At 45.3% G+C, this 23,154-nt stretch overlaps 1 protein-coding gene across 1 annotated transcript in view; it reads right to left on the reverse strand.

Moving 5' to 3' along the window:
* LOC137319131 (uncharacterized protein C16orf96-like) overlaps positions 1–20,656 on the reverse strand; it is a gene marked incomplete at its 3' end in the record, with an annotated part of 55,462 nt that extends 34,806 nt beyond the window's left edge. Inside the window, exon 1 of the mRNA XM_067981478.1 lies at positions 20,081–20,656. Coding sequence (XP_067837579.1) covers positions 20,081–20,503 — 423 coding nt within the window. The remainder of the gene's footprint in view (positions 1–20,080) is intronic.
* Positions 20,657–23,154: the final 2,498 nt, after the last annotated feature.

The raw sequence follows: 23,154 nt of genomic DNA on the forward strand, positions 1-23,154 counted from the left end.
CTTAGACAATTATAATATGATTAGGCAGAGTCAACATGGTTTTATGAAAAGGGAAATCATGTTTGACAAATTTATTAGAGTTTTTTGAGGATGTAACTAGCAGGGTGGATAAAGGGGAACCAGTGGATGTAGTATATTTGGATTTTCAAAAGGCATTCAATAAGGTGCCACATAAAAGGTTGTTACGCAAGATAAGGGCTCATGGGGTTGGGGGTAATATATTATCATGGATTGAGGATTGGTTAAAGGACAGAAAACAGAGAGTAGGGATAAACGGGTCATTCTCAGGTTGTCAGGCTGTAACTAGTGGGGTGCCACAAGGATCGGTGCTTGGGCCTCAGCTATTTACAATCTCTATTAATGACTTAGATGAAGGGACCGAGTGTAAAATATCCAAGTTTGCTGACGATACAAAGCTAGGTGGGAAAGTAAGCTGTGAGGAGGACACAAAGAGTCTGCAAAGGGATATAGACAGGTTAAGAGAGTGGGCAAGAATGTGGCAGATGGAGTATAATGTGGGGAAATGTGAGGTTATTCACTTTGGGAGGAAGAATAGAAAAACAGAATATTTTTTAAATAGTGAGAAACTATTAAATGTTGGTGTTCAGAGTGATCTGGGTGTCCTCGTACAAGAAACACAAAATGTTAGTATGCAGGTACAGCAAACAATTAGGAAAGCAAATGCCTTTATTGCAAGGGGGATGGAGTACAAGAGTAAGGAAGTCTTACTACAATTGTACAGGGCTTTGGTGAGACCACACCTGGAGTATTGTGTAGTTTTGGTCTCCTTATCTAAGGAAGGATTATGATCTGGAATGCACTGCCCGAGGGGATGGTGGAGGCAGATTCAATCATGGCTTTCAAAAAGGAACTGGATAAGTACTTGAAAGGAAAAAATTTGCAGGGCTACAGGGAAAGGGCGGGGGAGTGGGACTAGCTGGATTGCTCTTGCACAGAGTCAGCGTGGACTCGATGGGCTGAATGGCCTCCTTCCGTGCTGTAACTTTTCTATGATTCTTGCATATACTTGCCTTAGAAGCGATGCAACAAATGTTCACTAGATTACATAAGAACATAAGAAATAGGAGCAGGAGCAGGCCAATCGGCACCTCGAGCCTGCTCCGCCATTCAATAAGATCATGGCTGATCTGATCCTAACCTCAAATCTAAATTTATGTCCAATTTCCTGCCCCCTCTCCGTAACCCCTAATTCCCTTTACTTCTAGGAAACTGTCGAATTCTGTTTTAAATTTATTTAATGATGTAGCTTCCACAGCTTCCTGGGGCAACAAATTCCACAGACCTACTACCCTCTGAGTGAAGAAGTTTCTCCTCATCTCAGTTTTGTAAGAGCAGCCCCTTATTCTAAGATTATGCCCCCTAGTTCTAGTTTCACCCATCCTTGGGAACATCCTTACCGCATCCACCCGATCAAGCCCCTTCACAATCTTATATGTTTCAATAAGATCGCCTCTCATTCTTCTGAACTCCAATGAGTAGAGTCTCAATCTACTCAACCTCTCCTCATATGTCCGCCCCCTCATCCCCGGGATTAACCGAGTGAACCTTCTTTGTACTGCCTCGAGAGCAAGTATGTCTTTTCTTAAGTATGGACACCAAAACTGTATGCAGTATTCCAGGTGCGGTCTCACCAATACCTTATATAACTGCAGCAATACCTCCCTGTTTTTATATTCTATCCCCCTAGCAATAAAAGCCAACATTCCGTTGGCCTTCTTGATCACCTGCATACTAACTTTTTGATTTTCTTGCACTAGGACCCCCAGATCCCTTTGTACTGCAGTACTTTCCAGTTTCTCGACATTAAGATAATAACTTGCTCTCTGATTTTACCTGCCAAAGTGCATAACCTCACATTTTCCAATATTGTATTGCATCTGCCAAATCTTTGCCCACTCACCCAGCATGTCTATATCCCATTGTAGGTTTTTTATGTCCTCCTCATTCTCTACTTTCCCTCCCATCTTTGTATCATCTGCAAACTTTGATACTTTACACTCGGTCCCCTCCTCCAAATTGTTAATATAGATTGTAAAGAGTTGGGGACCCAGCCAAGACCCCTGCGGAACACCACTGGCTACTGGTTGCCAGTCCGAGAATGAACCATTTATCCCAACTCTCTGCTTCCTGTTAGATAACCAATCCTCCACCCATGCCAGAATATTACCCCCAATCCAGTGATTCTTTATCTTGAGCAATAATCTTTTATGTGGCACCTTGTCGAATGCCTTCTGGAAGTCTAAATACACTACGTCCACTGGTTCCCCTTTATCCACCCTGTACGTTATGTCCTCAAAGAACTCAAGCAAATTTGTCAGACATGACTTCCCCTTCGTAAAGCCATGCTGACTTTGTCCTATTAAATTATGTTTATCCAAATGTTCCGCTACTGTCTCCTTAATAATAGACTCCAAAATTTTACCCACCACAGATGTTAGGCTAACTGGTCTATAATTTCCAGCCTTCTGCCTACTACCCTTTTTAAATAAGGGTGTTACATTAGCAGTTTTCCAATCTACCGGGACCTTTGCCGAGTCCAGAGAATTTTGGAAAATTATTACCAAAGCATCCACAATCCCGACTGCCACTTCCCTCAAGACCCTAGGATGTAAGCCATCAGATTGATTCCTGGGATGAGAGGGTTGTCCTATGAGGAGAGATTGAGTAGAATGGGCCTGTACTCTCTGGAGTTTAGAAAAATGAGAGGTGATCTCATTGAAACATATAAGATTATGAGGGGGCTTGACAGGGTAGATGCTGAGAGACTGTTTCCCCTGGCTGGAGAGTCTAGAACCAGGGGGCATAGTCTCAGGATAAGGGGTCGGCCATTCAGGACTGAGACGAGGAGGAATTTCTTCACTCAGAGGGTTGTGAATCTTTGGAATTCTCCACCCCAGAGGGCTGTGCCTGCTGAGTCATTGAGTATATTCAAGGCTGAGATCAATAGATTTCTGGACTCTAGGGGAATCAATGGATACGGGGATTGGGCGGGAAAGTGGAGTTGAGGTCGAAGATGAGCCATGATCTGATTGAATGGCGGAGCAGGCTCGAGGGGCCGTATGGCCTGCTCCTGCTCCTATTTCTTATATTATGTTCCTGCTCCTAGAACCATCGAGCCATCGAAAAGATACAGCACAGAGGGGGCCATTCGGCCCATCGTGTCAGCGCCGGTTTGAAGAACAACCAGATGCCTGATCATTGTCCAGTGACCCCTGGGTTTGAGAGAGGGGAAATCAGCCAGGAGGTGGTCATCCCACAGCCACAGAGAATTCAGGAGGATAGTGAGTGGGTGGCCATGCAGCAAGGTAGGAAGAGGCAGGCAGTGCAGGAATCCTCCCAGAGTGCGGCACTCAAGGCGGTTTTCAGCTCAAAGTGCGTTATATGCAGGAAAAAACAACCCAAATTCCTTCTATTCTGGAAAACACAGAGGACAAAGTGCGTTATATACAGGAAAGCACAGAGCACAGAGTGCGCGTTACATACAGGACAACACAACATGAATTTTCTGGAAAAGGTAAATGATAAGTAGGCTATCTTTGTCGGGGACAGGCCATGGGTCTGAGCCACTTCAGTCCGGTTCAGGGACAAACCACAATGCCCATCTGTGGAATGTTAATGTCAGTGAACAGAAGCAGGAACTCTGTCACTCCCAGTACTTGACTCATAGATTCCTGCTCAATATGATTAATATCTGCCCTGTGGGTGGAAGATAGGGAAGTGTGTAATAGGAGCATGTTGTGGCACTAAGTAAAACAGCAACCGCTCAGCACTCTCTGACCCAAGCTGGAGTTCGTCAGACAAATAAAACAAGTCTCAACAGCTCAGTCTGCTTTATGTGGGAGCCAATTACTGAGAGATAGATGGAGGAACAATTAAACAAGTACAGTTTGTTCATATCACAACCAGCTACAAAGCTTCAATGTTCAGTGTTGCTTCTCGGTCAGGAACTCAACAAGCACAAACATGCAATGGGAGAGAAGCAGATTCCTGTCCCACAGAATCCTTCAGTCACCCCTCAGTTAGCACCAACATTAGGATCCTGACCTCAATAACAATGGATCCAATCAGCATCCACTAACACAAGGTGGTCAGGGGCCGAAGTACAGGTGAGAAATTACCACCATTCACACACCTGACTCCCTCCCACCCGTCTCCCTCCCACCCACCCATCTCCCTCCCTCCCTCCCACCCACCCGTCTCCCCGTCTCCCTCCCACTCCAATTGCACCTCAAGATCAGCACATGATTCGCTGCTGCCGAAATCTGGAAGGTGCTTCAAAATTATGGATTTTTCTCAGGGTGTACGGATGTTGGACTCTGACAACCCATCGCCCTAAGCTCACAAATGGCCACTTGGATGAATCAGTGGGAAGTGGCAGTGGAACCATACCCAACGTGGGTTATCTCTCAGAGTGAAGGATGGGTTTTTATATCTATATAGGAGAGTGCTGACACCCCCCCCCCAAACCCCAGAATATTCACTCAGTGTCCTGACCCCCCCCAAACCCCAGAATATTCACTCAGTGTCCTGACCCCCCCCAAACCCCTGAGCATTCACTCAGTGTCCTGACCCCCCCCAAACCCCAGAGCATTCACTCAGTGCCCTGACCCCCACCCCCCCCCCCTAAACCCCTGAGCATTCACTCAGTGCCCTGATCACCGCCCCCCCCCAAAACCCCAGAATATTCACTCGGTCCTGACCCCCCCCCCAAACCCCAGAGTAATCTAGGCAGCGGATTCAGGCATGGCCAAGGTACATCCAGCCCAGTCGCCCCTGAATAGTCCCCCTCACTAATATCTGGGGATTGGTGCCAAAGTTGGGTGAGGTATCTCACAGACTGTTGAAGCACAGAGCCACCAGAGGTGGGAGCACAGTGATATACAATCAGATGCGAGTGGCACTGGGAGTCCTCAACATTGACTCTGGACTCCATGAAGTCTCGTGGCTTTCGGTCAGACATGGGCAAGGAAACCTCCTGCTGATTACCACCTACCGCCCTCCCTCAGCTGATGAATCAGTCCTCCTCCATGTTGAGCACCACTTGGAGGAAGCACTGAGGATAGCAAGGGCACAGAATGTACTCTGGGTGGGGGACTTCAATGTCCATCACCAAGAGTAGCTCGGTAGCACCACTACCAACCGAGCTGGTCGAGTCCTGAAGGACATAGCTGCTAGACTGGGCCTGCGGCAGGTGGTGAGAGAACTAACACGAGGGAAAACCTACTTGACCTCGTCCTCACCAATCTACCTGTCGCAAATGCATCTGTCCAGGACAGTATTGGTAGGAGTGACCACCACACAGTCCTCGTGGAGACAAAGTCCCGTCTTCGCACTGAGGACACCATCCAACGTGTTGTGTGGCACTATCACCGTGCTAAATGGGATAGATTCAGAACAGATCTAGCAGCTCAAAACTGGGCGTCAATGAGGCGCTGTGGGCCATCAGCAGCAGCAGAATTGTATTCCAGCACAATCTGTAACCTCATGGCCCGGCATATTCCTCACTCTACCATTACCAACAAGCCAGGGGATCAACCCTGGTTCAATGAGGAGTGTAGAAGAGCATGCCAGGAGCAGCAGCAGGTGTACCTAAAAATGAGGTGCCAACCTGGTGAAGCTACAACTCAGGACTACATGCATGCTAAACAGCGGAAGCAACATGCTATAGACAGAGCTAAGCGATTCCACAACCAACGGATCAGATCAAAGCTCTGCAGTCCTGCCACACCCAGTTGTGAATGGTGGTGGACAATTAAACAACTAACGGGAGGAGGAGGCTCTGCAAACATCCCCATCCTCAATGATGGCGGAGTCCAGCATGTGAGTGCAAAAGACAAGGCTGAAGCGTTTGCAACCATCTTCAGCCAGAAGTGCCGAGTGGATGATCCATCTCAGCCTCCTCCCGATATCCCCACCATCACAGAAGCCAGTCTTCAGCCAATTCGATTTACTCCACGTGATATCAAGAAACGGCTGAGTGCACTGGATACAGCAAAGGCTATGGGCCCCGATAACATCCCAGCTATAGTGCTGAAGACTTGTGCTCCAGAACTAGCTGCGCCTCTAGCCAAGCTGTTCCAGTACAGCTACAACACTGGCATCTACCCGACAATGTGGAAAATTGCCCAGGTATGTCCTGTCCACAAAAAGCAGGACAAATCCAACGCAGCCAATTACCGCCCCATCAGTCTACTCTCAATCATCAGTAAAGTGACGGAAGGTGTCGTCGACAGTGCTATCAAGTGGCACTTACTCACCAATAACCTACTCACCGATGCTCAGTTTGGGTTCCGCCAGGACCACTCGGCTCCAGACCTCATTACAGCCTTGGTCCAAATTTCCCGAGGCAGTGCAACGAAGGTTCACTGGATTGATTCCTGGGATGAGAGGGTTGTCCTATGAGGAGAGATTGAGTGGAATTGGCCTAAACTCTGTGGAGTTTAGAAGAATGAGAGGTGATCTCATTGAAACATACAAGATTCTGAGGGGGTTTGACAGGGTAGATGCTGAGAGCTTGTTTCCCCTGGCTGGAGAGTCTAGAACTAGGGGGCATAGTCTCAGGATAAGGGGTCGGCCATTTAGGACTGAGATGAGAAGGAATTTCTTCACTCAGAGGGTTGTGAATCTTTGGAATTCTCTACCCCAGAGGGCTGTGGATGCTGGGTCGTTGAGTTTATTCAAGGCTGAGATCGATAGATTTTTGGACTCTAGGGGAATCAAGGGATATGGGGATCAGGCGGGAAAGTGGAGTTGAGGTCGAAGATCGGCCATGATCTTATTGAATGGCGGAGCAGGCTCGAGGGGCCGTATGGCCTACTCCTGCTCCTTACGTTCTTATAGACACAATAGATGAATTCCAGAGGTGAGGTGAGAGTGACTGCCCTTGACATCAAGGCAGCATTTGACAGAGTGTGGCACCAAGGAGCCCGAGTAAAATTGAAGTCAATGGGAATCAGGGGGAAAACTCTCCAGTGGCTGGAGTCATACATAGAACAAAGGAAGATGGTAGTGGTTGTTGGAGGCCAATCATCTCAGCCCCAGGACATTGCTGCAGGAGTTCCTCAGGGCAGTGTCCTAGGCCCAGCCATCTTCAGCTCTTCATCAATGAGATTCCCTCCATCATAAGGTCAGAAATGGGGATGTTCGCTGATGACAGTGCTCAGTTCCATTCACAACCCCTCAGATAATGAAGCAGTCCGAGCCCGCATGCAGCAAGACCTGGACAACATCCAGGCTTGGGCTCATAAGTGGCAAGTAATATTCGCGCCAGACAAGTGCCAGGCAATGACCATCTCCAACAAGAGAGAGTCTAACTACCTTCCCTTGACAGTCAATGGCATTACCATCGCCAAATCCCCCACCATCAACATCCTGGGATCACCATTGACCAGAAATTTAACTGGACCAGCCACATAAATACTGTGGCTACAAAAGCAGGTCAGAAGCTGGGGATCCACCATGCACTGTGGCTGCAGTGTGTACCATCCACAGGATGCACTGCAGCAACTCGCCAAGGCTTCTTCGACAGCACCTCCCAAACCCGCGACCTCTACCACCTAGAAGGACAAGGGCAGCAGGCACATGGGGACAACACCATCCCGACTTGGAAATATATCGCCGTTCCTTCATCGTCGCTGGGTCAAAGTCCTGGAACTCCCTTCCTAACAGCACTGTGGGAGAACCTTCACCACACGGACTGCAGCGGTTCAAGAAGGCAGGGGAGGTTAACTAGTGCTGTAGGGGAGGGCTTAATCTAATTTGGCAATGTGAGGGGAACCAGGACGTAGCAGCAGAGAGGAGAGACAAGGTGCATCGAAAACTAGGAGGGGCAAACAGCGATGGAATAAAGAATAGTGTAGAAAGAGCAGGAATTAGATGGAGGAAAAAAGCAAAGCCGACTAGCATGGTGTTGGAATGCGTGTGTGTTAATGTGAGGAGTGTTACAAATAAGGTTGATGAGCTGCAGGCACAAGTTGCCACATGGGGTCATGATCTAGTGTCTGTAACGGAGACCTGGCTTAAACATGGGCAGGAATGGGAACTAAACATTCCTGGCTACAGTGTATTCAGGAGGGACAGGGAAGGAAAAAAGACAGAGCGGGTGGTGGCAGTATTGATCAAGGATAATATTACAGTTCCTAGAGGGACGATATACTCGAGGGTTCAAAGACTGAATCTATTTGGTTCGATTTAAGGAACAGAAAAGGAGCTGTTACATTGCTGGGTGTTCACTATAGACCCCAAATAGTGAGAAGGAGATAGAGGAGCAAATCTGCAAGCAAATTTCAGAGAAATGTAAAAATAATCGAGCAGTAAGTCAGGGACTTCAATTACCCGAATATAGACTGGGGAGAAAAAACAGTGTAAAGGGCAAGGAGGGTGAAGAATTCCTAAAATGTGTCCAGGAGAACTTTCTTAATCAGTGTGTTCCCAGCGCAACGGGGAAGGAAGCAGCGCTGGATCTCGTCCTGGGAAATGAAGGAGGGCAAGTGGAGCGTGTTTCAACGGGAGAACATCTGGGTAATAGTGATCATAATATTATTAGGTTCAAAGTAATTATGGAAAGAGCCAAAGAATAATCAAAGGTGAAAATACCCAACTGGGAGAGAGCCAATTACAGTGATTTGAGAAGGGATCGAGCACAGGTGGACTGGAAACAAAGATTGGCCAATAAAACAGTAAATGAGCAATGGCAGGCCTTCAAGGAGGAGATAGTTCAGGTACAAACCAAGCACTGTCCTATAAAGGAGGAAAGATAGGGCATCCAAAGATAGAGCTCCCTGGATGACAAAGGAAATACAGGTTAAAAGAAAACAGAAAAAGGTTTATGACAAATGTCAGGTACAGAATACAGTTGAAAACCAGGCAGAATACAGAGAGTGCAAGGGGGAAATTGAAAAAGGATAGAAGGACAAAGAGAGAATATGAGAAAAGATTAGCGGGTAACACCACCACTGAACCAAGCTGCTACCATTAAAGGTTGACAGTTAAAGGTAGTGAAGCAAATGAATGAAAGCATAAGAACATAAGAAATAGGAGCAGGAGTAGGCCAATCGGCCCCTCGAGCCTGCTCCGCCATTCAATAAGATCATGGCTGATCTGATCCTAACCTCAAATCTAAATTCATGTCCAATTTCCTGCCCGCTCCCCGTAACCCCTAATTCCCTTTACTTCCAGGAAACTGTCTATTTCTGTTTTAAATTTATTTAATGATGTAGCTTCCACAGCTTCCTGGGGCAGCAAATTCCACAGACCGACTACCCTCTGAGTGAAGAAGTTTCTCCTCATCTCAGTTTTGAAAGAGCAGCCCCTTATTCTAAGATTATGCCCCCTAGTTCTAGTTTCACCCATCCTTGGGAACATCCTTACTGCATCCACCCGATCAAGCCCCTTCACAATCTTATATGTTTCAATAAGATCGCCTCTCATTCTTCTGAACTCCAATGAGTAGAGTCCCAATCTACTCAACCTCTCCTCATATGTCCGCCCCCTCATCCCCGGGATTAACCGAGTGAACCTTCTTTGTACTGCCTCAAGAGCAAGTATGTCTTTTCTTAAGTATGGACACCAAAACTGTATGCAGTATTCCAGGTGCGGTCTCACCAATACCTTATATAACTGCAGCAATACCTCCCTGTTTTTATATTCTATCCCCCTAGCAATAAAAGCCAACATTCCGTTGGCCTTCTTGATCACCTGCTGCACCTGCATACTAACTTTTTGATTTTCTTGCACGAGGACCCCCAGATCCCTTTGTACTGCAGTACTTTCCAGTTTCTTGCCATTAAGATAATAACTTGCTCTCCGATTTTTCCTGCCAAAGTGCATAACCTCACATTTTCCAATATTGTATTGCATCTTCCAAATCTCCGCCCACTCACCCAGCCTGTCTATATCCCCTTGTAGGTTTTTTATGTCCTCCTCATTCTCTACTTTCCCTCCCATCTTTGTATCATCTGCAAACTTTGATATGTTACACCCGGTCCCCTCCTCCAAATCGTTAATATAGATTGTAAAGAGTTGGGGACCCAGCACCGACCCCTGCGGAACACCACTGGCTGCTGGTTGCCAGTCCGAGAATGAACCATTTATCCCAACTCTCTGCTTCCTGTTAGATAACCAATCCTCCACCCATGCCAGAATATTACCCCCAATCCAGTGATTCTTTATCTTGAGCAATAATCTTTTATGTGGCACCTTGTCGAATGCCTTCTGGAAGTTTAAATACACTACGTCCACTGGTTCCCCTTTATCCACCCTGTACGTTATGTCCTCAAAGAACTCAAGCAAATTTGTCAGACATGACTTCCCCTTCGTAAAGCTATGCTGACTTTGTCCTATTAAATTATGTTTATCCAAATGTTCTGCTACTGTCTCCTTAATAATAGACTCCAAAATTTTACCCACCACAGATGTTAGGCTAACTGACACATGATGAGTTTTGACATGTCAAAGAGACAAAACAAGGAAAGAATGAGAAAAAATGGAAGGGAAAACTCCTGATGAATATGAAAATAACTGGGACTTCAATGATGCAAATGTGGATTGGGATAAGACAAATGTTTGTTGTCATAATGCAGAGGGGTTGTTTCTTTAACAGTACGTTGCATGTCCAAGAAGGATGCCATTCTGAATCTAGTTGTGAGAAACAAAGCAGGAAGTTAGGAGAACACATGAAATAGTGACCATGATCTAATTAGGATCATATTGAAAATAGTTATAAGGAGAAGTCAAAGATATTAGTGTTGGACTGGAAATAATTCATTTCAATGGAATGAAAGGAGAAGAAGCCGAGTTAATCGATTAGAAAAACAGCAGATCAAACAGTAGGCCATCATGTACTTGTGAGGGAACGGCAGAGATGCCCAGTATGTTGTATCAGTTTTATAGAGGATGGTGAAAAAGCCCCGTCTGGAGATAAATATTCTAAAGGAAATGGTTAAAAATGTTAATGGTCCTAAAAGTAGAAAGTGCCCAGGCCCAGATGGTATCCTTCCCAGAATTCTGAGAGGCTGGGGAAGAGATAGCGAAGGTATTATCAATTTCCAATGGGAATAGTGCCAAAGGATTGGAGGATGGCAAATGTTACATTCAATGAAGAGAAATGTAGTACATTATGGGAAAAAATAACAATGAAAGCATGAAGTAGCTCAGAGTACAGTAGTGTTGTGGTCCTGGTCCTGGGTAAGAATTCAAATCCCATCACCGCAAGTTGTAAAACTAAATTTAATAAATCCGGAAAACTGCTGAATGTCATAAGAACAAAACTGGCCTACATGTAACTTCAGTCCCATGTTACACGATTGATTCTTAATGGCCTCAGAAATAGCGGAGCTAGTCATAAACTAAAGAAAGCCCACCACCAAGGGCAACAAGGGGTGGGCAATGTGAGCCTGGCAGTGACACACACGTTCCAAGTACAAATTATTTTTAAAAGTATACCCCCTAAATGGTCATTTTGTGTTCAAAACTATGAAGGATTTTTATACAGTCGATGGGGAGAAACTGTTTCCAGTGGTGGGAGGGTCGGTAACCAGAGGACACAGATTTAAGATAATGGCAAAAGAATCAGAGGGGAGATGAGGAGAAATTTTTTTTACGCAGCGAGTTATGATCTGGAATTCACTGCCTGAAAGGGCGGTGGAAACAGATTCAATAATAAACTTTCAAAAGGGGATTGGATAAATACTTGAAGGGGAAAAATTTGCAGGTGAATGGAACTAATTGGATAGCTCTTTCAAAGAGTGGGCACAGACGCGAGGAGTCGAACGACCTTTCTCTGTGCTGCGTGGTTCGATGCAAGAGTCTGAACAGAGTGATAAAAAGATTTTTAAAGGCAGGTGTTCACCTCCTTCCTTCTATGATTCACAACGACATGCTTCGAGTAAGTACGAGACACTGGACAGTGGAGTATTCGGAACAGACTTTATTCATATACAGCATAGGTGATCAACCTATACCGTGTCCAGGAGTTTCTCGCTCTTTCAATCTCTCCAACTAACGCTGGAAAAACCCAACCTTCTTCTACACCTCAGTATGCCGACTTCAAAAGGTACATTTCACAGGTAAGGCCTCATGATTGATCTGTTCTTGGATTCTTTCAAGAGCAGCTTATTTACGTTAAGATCCACTCGATGGCTAATTGATTCCTCTGTCTATGTTTATTACACAAGTCACTAAAGTTATATATTAATAACTCATGGTTGAAGTCATCGCAGTCACTATCTCACTCATCCCTTGTAAATCATTATCAGACATTTGAAGTAGATCATATAATCCATCCTTCCTTCTCCTGGAAACCCCGCTGGTTTCCTGTTTATCTATGACTAGTTAAAGTTTTACAGGTCAGTTCGGTTATTAACCCTTAACTTTCCAACATGTCCATCAGTGGGATTACTAAAGAACGGGTCATAAAATGGGGCGATGAGATTCTGGGTTTTATACACAGGGTCTCTGACTATAAAAAAATGAAAGTGGGATTGAATTTGTACAAGACACTAGTTAGGTCACAGTTGGGGCAGTGTGTGTAGTTCTAGACACCTCATCATTAGGAATGAGCATTTCAAATTGATAAAAAGATTGAGAGAGAGTAAATTGCAAGAGATTACTTCTACTGTTTGGGAATCAGTAGCAAGGGGGTAGAAGATGACCACTACCCCAGGAAGGATGAAGTGAGAAGTTATTTTTGGACAGAGAGTCATTAGAACATGGAATGCTTTAGCACACAGTCCTGTTCAGGAAGATTACAACCTTTGGAATTTGATAAGTACTTGAAAAGGATGAATTTAAAGGATACAGGACAAGGGCATAAAAATGGAACAATGTGGACAGCTTCAATATACTGTCATTTCTATCATTTCAATCCCATTGAAGAGGAAGAGTGGAGTTTAGAAAGAATTGAGAGAGGCAAGTTCAGAGGTGCAAATACCACAGCAATCTCAATAAAACAGAGAGAGACAGAGTGGTCAGAGGCTGAAGGTGAGAGGTGTCATAGATCGGGAGTTGAGCTTATATGAAACCAGTATCTCTGCACGTGGGAACATGATTCAAGTTTTGGACAGAGACTTTTATAAGGCAGTGATTGTTCTTGTCGCTATTTTAGGGTGTTTGCCAAGTGACAATGCCCAGAAACACTGCAAGTCTTACCTTTTGAAATCTACATCTATTAACGTTCTGCTCCTGAAGAGGATTTGTGCCAATTGTCCCCATTATATTGCTAACGGATCAAGTGCGGGCTTCAATTCCACACTCACTTTGGATTTACAGAAAATCTTACAAAGACCAGAGATTCCACAGGCTACAATTAATCAAAATTAATTACCAAAACAGACTATGGTACCGAGAATCAGGTTAATACTGGAGTACGAGACGATTTGATCAGAGCTCTGCCCAGCCCTTCACTGGTCGTTAGAAGGTCCCTCAAAGTAATACAACTTCTGGGGAGCTGGCTCAGTAAATGTTCAGTCAGGCCTTTTTGTTCCCAGAAACTACCCCTCAGGGATGGAGTTTCATGCGAAAACATAATCCAAATACTCAGATCTCTATTCTAAATAATCTTCAGAATCCAACCAATAATTAAGAATCTGCAGCCAAGGGACAGGTTTGTACATCAGGCCCCCTTAATGTCAGAAGTCAAACTAGTCTTAATGAAATTAACCCATTTACCTGCAATCTAGATGCAGGCAGATTGATTAACCAAGCCAAGGTCACACTATTCCAAGTGAACTACTTAAAATAAAATGCTAAAACAATTCTGTATATTATGAATCAATTTTACCACCACCAGCGACAGAGATTGACGGAGACTATACCACGAGAAACCAGCATTATTGACAATATACAAGGATGAAAACACATTTCTTTCTGTCAACAGGAAAGTCAACAGATGAAGGATTATGAGTAGAGCCTTTGAAGATCAGATGTGGGATTTGTTTAAAAAAGAAAGACTTGCATTTATATAGCACCTTTCATGACCTCAGGATGTCCCAAAGTGCTTTACAGCCAATGAAGTACTTTTGAGGTGTAGTCACTGTTGTAATGTGGGAAATGTGGCAGCCAATTTACACACAGCAAGATCCCACAAACAGCAATGTGGATAATGACCAGATAATCTGCTTTAGTGATATAGGTTGAGGGATAAATATTGGCCAGGACTCCCCTGCTCTTCTTCGAATAATGCCCTTGGGATCTTTTACATCCACCGGAGAGGGCGGACGGGGCCTCGGTTTAACATCTCATCTGAAAGACAGCACCTCCAACAATGCAGCACTCCCTCAGTACTGCCCTGGATTGTCAGTCTATATTTTGTGCTGAAGTCTCTGGGACTTGAACCCACAACCTTCTGACTCAGAGGGGAGCGCGCCACGGCTGACACTTGGTCGGGATTTCAAGATACGTGAAGGAATTGTAACATTACAGAGAACTGGAAGAAACTAGATTTCCATGGCCCTATCATAAGGCATCAAACATTAAACGATAGTGATTCAGTCAGCACACTCCAAGAGGACTGGAGGCTGTCAGTACAAGAGCTTTACAAAGGAACTTGATGATTGAAGAGTGCAATCAGCAAGAGTCAATAAGTCTGGAATACCATCAGAGGAGATCCCTGATATGAAGAGAGAGCAGAACGGGAGAGTGAAGAGAGCCCTGAGGAACCAGAGTTAATGGAAAAAGAGTCAGGCTGAGCCACCAATTGCAGCCCAGGCACAACAATACGAGAATAAAGTAGACAGACTGTGGAGCTGCCTCCCCTGAGGCATACCATCCCTGGCATTCTTCCTTTCCTGTGCTTGAGTTAGATTTTTGTAAAAATAAGAACAGTCTGAAGTTTTAATATGAAAATTCTCAACTGGAGGAGGGATAATTTCAGGGAGTTGAAAAGGGATCTGGTCCAGGTGGATTGGAAACAAAGATTATCGGGTAAAACAGTAAATGAACAATGGGAAACCTTTAAAGAAGAGATATTTCAGGTACAAACTAGACACATTCCCACGAGGGGGAAAGGAAGGGCATCCAAAGCTAGAGCTCCCTGAATGAGTAAAGATAAAGAGATTATAAAGAGAAACTCAATGGCCAAATGGCCTCCTTTCATGCAGTATCCTTTCTATGATTCTATGATAAAATGAAACAGAAAAAGGAGGCCTATGATAAATGTCAAGTTCATAATTCAATAGAGAACCAGGATGAATATAGAAAGTACAGAGAACTGAAAAAGGAAATAAGAGGGGCAAAGACAGTGTATGAGAATAGATTAGTGAAAGGAAGGGTGGGGCTAATTAGGGACCGAAAAGGAATACTTGGAAGCAGAGAGCATGGCTGAGGTACTAAATGAATACTTTGCATTAGTCTTCACTAAAGAAGAGGATGCTGCCATCGTCACAGTAAAGGAGGAGGTAGTAGAAGAGAAATTGGATAGGATAAAAATAAAGCCAAAGTACTTTTGCAGTGTAGTCACTGTTGTTTTGTAAGCAAACATGGCAGTCAATTTGTGCATAGTAAGGTCCCACAAACAGCTCGGAGATGAACCACTAATTCATCTATTTCAAGTTGAAGGATAAACTTTGGCCATGACACAGGGGGAAATTCCTGTGTTTCTTTGAATAGTTCCAAGGGATGCTTTGTGTCCATCTGAGCAGGCAAGCAGGGCCTTGGTTTAACATCTCATCCAAAAGACAGCACTTCCAACAGTGCAGAACTCCTTCAACCTACATTAAGTTCTGGGGCATGTGACAAATGACAAATCACTTGTTTCCCTCCTGCCTCAGGCAACAAAACACAATGGTGATAAAGATTGTGTTTTGTTTATCAATTTATTGTATCTTTGCTTGTAAAGTCATGTAACAAAGCCCATTGCTACAAACTACTGAAGTACATCTGATTCTCCATCATGCTCAGGCCTCCATAAAAAGTGCTTCGTTGGTGCTCTTAATCAGTCTACAATACAGGTTTTATTGAGTGTGTTGCAGGATACAAGTTCACTCTAATAGACTATTAGTGAATAGGTCATGTGCAGATACTGGGCAATGGAACCATAAGACCATGATCGATAGGAGCAGGAGTAGGCTATTCGGCCCTTCAACCTTCTCCGCCATTTAATGAGATCATGGCCGATCTAATTTTTACCTCAACTCCACTCTCCCGCTCTTTCCCCATATCCTTTGACTCCCTCGCTGATCAATCATTTGTCTAACTCAGCCTTGAATGTATTCAATGACTCAGCTTCCACAGCTTTTTGAAGTAAAGAATTCCAAAGATTCACGACCCTCTGGGAGAAGAAATTCCTCCTCATTTCCGTCTTAAACGGGCGGCCCCTTATTCTGAGACTATGCCCCCTATTTTTAGATACCCCCATGAGGGGTAACATCCTCTCAGCATCTCCCCTATCGAGTCCCCTCAGAATCTTGTATGTTTCAATAAGATCTCCTCTCATTCTTCTAAACTCCAATGAGTATAGACCCAACCTGTTCAATCTTTCCTCATAAGACAACCCTTCCATACCCGGAATCAACCTAGTGAACCTTCTCTGAACTGCCTCCAATGCAAGTATGTCCTTCCTTAAATCAGGGCACCAGAACTGTACGCAGTACTCCAGGTGTGGTCTCACCAGCACCCTGTACAGTTGTAGCATGACTTCCCTGCTTTTATATTCCATCCCCCTAGAAATAAAGGCCAATATTCCGTTTGCCTTCCGGATTACCTGCTGCACCTGTATGTTGACTTTTTGTGTTTCATGTACGAGGACACCCAGATCCCTCTGTACCGCAGCATTTTGTAGTATTTCTCCATTCAAATAATATTTTGCTTTTTTATTTTTCCTCCCAAAGTGGATGACTTCACATTTTCCCACATTATATTCCATCCACCAAATTTTTGCCCATTCGCTTAACCTGTCAATATCCCTTTACTGTGTCCTCATCACAACTTGCTTTTCCACCTATCTTTGTATCATCAGCAAATTTGGCCACAAGACACTCTGTTCCTTCATCCAAGTCATTGATATATATTGTAAATAGTTGAGGCCCCAGCACTGAGCCCTGCGACACCCCACTAGTTACAGATTGCCATTTTGAAAATGACCCTTTTATCCCGACTCTTTGTTTTCTGTTAGTTAGCCAATCCTCTATCCATGCCAGTATATTACCCCCAACACCATGAGCTCTTATCTTGTGCAGTAATCTTTTATGTGGAACCTTATCGAATGCCTTTTGGAAATCCAAATATACTGCATCCATTGCTTCCCCTTTATCCACCCTGCCCGTTACTTCCTCAAAGAACTCTAATAAATTTGTCAGACACAATTTCCCCTTCATAAAACCATGTTGACTCTCCTTGATTGTATTATGAGTCTCCAAATGTCCTGCTACTACTTCCTTAATAATCGATTCTAGCATTTTCCCGATGATAGATGATAGGCTAACTGGTCTATAGTTACCTGCTTTCTGTCTCACTCCCTTCTTGAATAGGAGTGTTACGTTTGTGGTTTTCCAATCCGCTGGGACCTTTTCAAAATCTAGTGAATTCTGGAAGATTACTACCAATGCATCCACTATCTCTGTAGCCACTTCCTTTAAGACCCTCAGATGCAAGCCATCAGGTCCAGGGGACTTGTCAGCCTTTAGACCCATTAGTTCACCTAGTACTTTTTCTCCAGTGATCGTGATTGTTTTTAGTTCCTCCCTCCCCTTTTCCCCTTGATTTTCTACTATTATTGGTATGTTATTAGTGTCTCCTACTGTGAAGACAGATACAAAATATCTGCTCAATTCCTTGTTTTCCATTATTATTTCCCCAGTCTCATCCTCTAAGGGACCAATGTTTACTTTAGCTACCCTCTTCCTTTTTATATAATAGCAGAAGCTTTTACTGTCAGTTTTTATATTTCTTGCTAGTTTACTCTCATAATTTATTTTCTCCCTCTTTATTATTCTTTTAGTCATCCTTTGCTGGTTTTTAAAGTTTTCCCAATCTTTGGGCTTACCAGTAATCTTTGCCATGTTGTATGCTTTTTCTTTTAACCTGATACCATCCTTGACTTCCTTAGTTAGCCATGATTGGTTCACCCTTTTTGTGAAGTCTTTCCTCCTCACAGGGATATATTTTTGTTGCGAGTCATAAAATATCTTTTTTAATGTTTGCCACTGCTTATCCACCATCATACCATCTAATCTGTTTACCCAGTCCACTTTAGCCAATTCCACCCTCATTCCTTTATAATTGCCCTTATTTAAGTTTAATACAGTAGTTTCAGACCCAAGATCCTCACTCTCAAACTGGATGTGAAATTCTATCATGTTATGATCACTGCTTCCCAAGGGATCCTTTACTTTGAGATCATTAATTAATCCTGTTTTGTTACCCATTACCAGATCCAAAATGGCCTGTTCCCTGGTTGGTTCCCCGACGTATTGGTCTAAGAAACAGTCCCTAATACACTCTATGAACTCCTCCTCAGGGCTACTTTTGGAATATGGAAATATATTCTATACTGTGTTAAAAATGTGAAGTCACTTCATCAACATTGCTATGACATAATTTAGGTTGTAGTTTCACTAAAACTTTTTTAGCCAGACTCGTTATCTCATAAGCAGGACCAGCCAGTTTCCGAACAATATTGGGCAATGAAAATCTGGTTTCTTTCAATTCTTAATATGGGTAATTCCCACACCCAGCAGGACTGCCACACTCGAAGGCAGCGTAGGTCCAAGAAACAGTGCTCGACTTGGAGGCCTTTTGCTGCTCCATGCTCCCTTTGTGCACAGCTTCCCTGGGAGGGTGGGATTGGCAAATTTACCCCATCATTTCTTCATGTCTCTCGCAAATCCATTCAGCAGATACCAACCCCCTTTGATCACTCTTTCCATTGTCCTTCCTTCTAGTGACTTCCTCTGACTTCAAATGGAATTCCTACACATCCTCCATTGCTAAAGTTGTCTCCAAGTAGTCAGGTTTCCCTTTTAGAGCTAAACACTTCTTAAAAAAAAACAAGTTTGTCTAAGACTTGAATACAGCTCCCACGTCATGGAGGCTTTTCAAGCATCTCTCGAACTCCTCGGCAGGGTACAAGAAAAAACTCATCATCAGAAAGTGATCCTCTCCTGTTTATCAACCAACCCCTCTGTGTTGAAACCTTGCTCATCTCTCTTCATTTTATGCTCATTTTCTTGTTTTCCCGAAACTCAAAATACACGTCCAACTCTTTCTTCTCCATGCATCCTCATTGATTGGAAATCAAGACTTATTGCATGCAGTCTCTAACTCATTCCCCGCCACTTCAAAACTACTTCTTAACCTGGCTCAATGGTGACACTCTCACCTCTGAATCAGGAGCTTGTGGATTTAAGAACACATAATATAGGTTGACAACTCAGTGGGGCACTGAGAGAGTGCTACATTTAGAGGTGCTGTCTTTTGACATTAAACCAAGGCTCTGTCTGCATGTTCAGGTGGACATTAATGATCCCATGGTGCTGTTCAAAGAAGCACAGGGAGTTCTCCTGGTGCACTGGTCTACACTCCTCCCTCAACCAACGCCATCAAAATAAATTAACTAGTCCTTTATCTTGCTTGCCTTTCATGGGCTCTTGCTGTGCACAAATTAACTATTGTTTGTCTACATAACAACAGTGACTACATTTCAAAATTAATTGGCTATGAAGCACTTTGGGATGCCCTGCAGTTGTGAAAGGCACTATACAAATACAGTCTCTTTCTTTCTCGACCCTTCCTCATACAACCTTTAAAACTCAAGAATGGCATCACCTAGTCACTGTGTTTTGATTTGCCTCATCATCTCTCCTATCTTGTTTTTTTTTCCTGCTCAATTACGTTTGTTTCTTTACCCAATTTGCTTAATAACAAAAAATAAATCACTTTGACAAAAATAACAACATAAAGGGCACAGATGAATAGCCACGAGTTATCATCTGGATCGCACATTGCAGTACCAAATCCCTAAGGGACTCTCTATCGAGTGGAAGGAGAAAGCTGGCAGTGGGTCCACTGCTGGGTGGAATCTCATTTCCCCACCGAGGATCCTCTGTATCTCACAGGGTGACTTTACCTTGTCAACCCCCTCCGTGTTGGCTTCCATGTTCTTCTTCAGTTGCAGCATATTCCACATGTCATTGACTGACTTGCCATCTTGCTTGCTCCTCTCCAGCAGCTCTAACCCGGTGGGCAGCCTGCTCAGGTCCTGCACCTGCTGCTCCACATCCCGCAGCTTCTGCTCCAGCTCTTGATAGGGGCCGACCTTCTTGCCCACAGATGCCGGGGTGTCCGGCTGCTGATGGGGGCTGCCCACAGCGATCGGGTTGCTCGGCGGTTTGAAGAGGTCCGGCTCCCCCTCGGTCCGGACGTCCTGGATGCCCAGGTGCTTGATGATGGCGTGGAGCAGGGAGTGCAGCGCCAGGAAGTTGACCACCCCGGGCTCGGGGTAGTTGATGGACAGGTTGGTCAAATCGAAGAGACTGATGGAGACCGACATGCCGCCGCTTGCTGGGGTGGCGGCGGCCGTGCCCGGGTTGCTGTGTGTCCGCTTGCGGTGCTAGGCTCGGGTTGCAGCGTTGCCGGTCCGGCGGCCGTTCCTCTGCAGACTGCGCGACGCTGCACCGACTCCGGCCCGGGGCATTGTTCCAGGGCCCCGCCCCCGCCCGGGGCCCCGCCCCTCCCCGCGGCCCCGCCCCCAAAACCGTAACCAGGGGGGCATTGTTCCAGGGCCCCGCCCCCGCGGCCCGGGACCCCGCCCCTCCCCGCGGCCCCGCCCCCAAAACCGTAACCAGGGGGGCATTGTTCCAGGGCCCCGCCCCCGCGGCCCGGGACCCCGCCCCTCCCCGCGGCCCCGCCCCCAAAACCGTAACCAGGGCGCATTGTTCCAGAGCCCCGCCCCCGCGGCCCGGGACCCCGCCCCTCCCCGCCCCCAAAACCGTAACCAGGGCGCATTGTTCCAGAGCCCCGCCCTGGAAACCGTAACCAGGGCGCTTTGTTACCACCAGTTTGGCCAATCAACTCACTGCTCCCGCCCTCCACTCGTAGCTATTGGTTCAAGCCCACATCAATCAGGACCAATGCCGCTGAAATGCTGCCTGTTGCCCGGCAACAATGGACGCGGGCAAAAAAATACTGGGGGGAGGACACTGTCCACAAAAAGCAGGACAAACCCATCAGTCTACTCTCAATCATCAGCAAAGTGATGGAAGGTGTCGTCGACAGTGCTATCAAGCGGCACTTACTCACCAATAACCTGCTCACCGATGCTCAGTTTGGGTTCCACCAGGACCACTCGGCTCCAGACCTCATTACAGCCTGGGTCCAAACATGGACAAAAGAGCTGAATTCCAGAGGTGAGGGGAGAGTGAGTGCCCTTGACATCAAGGCAGCATTTGACCGAGTGTGGCACCAAGGAGCCCGAGTAAAATTGAAGTCCATGGGAATCAGGGAAAATTCTCCAGTGGCTGGAGTCATACTGAGCACAAAGGAAGATGGTAGTGGTTGTTGGAGGCCAATCATCTCAGCCCCAGGGCATTGCTGCAGGAGTTCCTCAGGGCAGTGTCCTCGGCCCAACCATCTTCAGCTGCTTCATCAATGACCTTCCCTCCATCATAAGGTCAGAAATGGGGATGTTTACTGATGATTGCACAGTGTAATAACTATCTCCACACTGTTGGCTCCCAAGATGTTGATGGTGGGGGTCTTGGTAATGGTGGTGCTAGAGATAGTAATTACCAGGCACATATGTGGTGCAAATGTTACTTGCTACTTGCCAGCCCAGGTCCCGCTGTCAGTTAGCTATGCTGCATCATTATTGGAGGGGTTGTGAGTGGAGGGCAGAAGTTGGGTACTCTGCGACAAGTGGCTCAATTCCTGACATTTCAAAGCCTGTCCATAACCTACAAGACTCGTGAGGAGTGTGATGGAATACTGACCACTTGCCAACATTCAAGAAGCTCAAAAGCATCCAACACAGTAGTTGATTTGATCTTCATTCCCGCCACTGGACCCAGTGTCCATCCTCTCCATCAATGGTATACTGTGGCTGCAGCACGTATGATCTATAGGATGCACTGCAGCAACTCACCAAAATTACTTTGACAGTACCTCCTTCTTTTACAATCCCTACCACCAAGAGCAAGAGCAGCAACGTTGTGGGAATACTATCATCTCCAAGTTCCACATCAACCTGACTTGGACATACATCGCCATTCTTTACTTGTTGTTAGGATAGGAATTCCAGGATTTTGACCCAACACCATTATAGGAGCACCCTCACCACAAGGACAGCAAAAGTCCAAAGCAGCTCACCACCACCGCCTCAGGATGACTACTGATGCAAAATACCTGTGGACTTGTTCTTGGGATGTGAGCAACACTGACATGTAAAATACACCTGTCGTTGCACCAGAATCACTCACATTTGCCCTAAGATTTAACCTGGTTAAACCAAGGTTATCGAGATACCTAGGAATTTATCTGAGGAAACTTAGCAAATGTTTTGATTTCTCAGTGCAACAACAACAATTTGCATTCATGTAGCTCCTATTTCTTATGTTCTTATGTTTAACTTATTAAAGCATCCAAAGGCACTTCACAGGAGCATTATCAGACAAAAAGATTTGACACTACAGGTGACTAAAAGCTTAGTCGAAGAGGTAGGTTTTAAGGAGCATTTTAATAGAAGGGAGCGAGGTAGAGAGGTTTAAGGAGGAAATTTAAGAGCTTAGGGCCTAGGCAGCTGAAGGATAGGCCACCAACGGCAGGGCAATGGAAATCAGGGATGTGCAAGAGGCCACAATTAGAGGAGCACAGAGATCTGAGGGTTGAAGGGTTGGAGAAGGTTACAGAGATAGGGAACGATGAGGCCATGAGGGATTTGAAAACAAGGGTGAGAATTTTAAAATCAAGGCGTTGCCAGACCAGCAGCCAATGTCGGTCAGTGAGCACAGGGGTGATGGGTGAATGGGACTTAGTGCGAGTTAGGATACGGGCAGCAGAGTTTTGGATGAGCTGAAGTTTACAGAGGGTTGAAGGTGGGAGGCCAGCTGGCCTAGCAATCTCCTAAAGTAAATCTCTCAAATTAAATGTTTTCCTAAAGAACCAATCGCATAGCAAATTAAGAACTGTGGCCAACACAAGATCGGA

The sequence above is a fragment of the Heptranchias perlo genome, unplaced genomic scaffold (genome assembly GCF_035084215.1).
Source record: "Heptranchias perlo isolate sHepPer1 unplaced genomic scaffold, sHepPer1.hap1 HAP1_SCAFFOLD_739, whole genome shotgun sequence".
NCBI classification, from domain to species: domain Eukaryota; kingdom Metazoa; phylum Chordata; class Chondrichthyes; order Hexanchiformes; family Hexanchidae; genus Heptranchias; species Heptranchias perlo.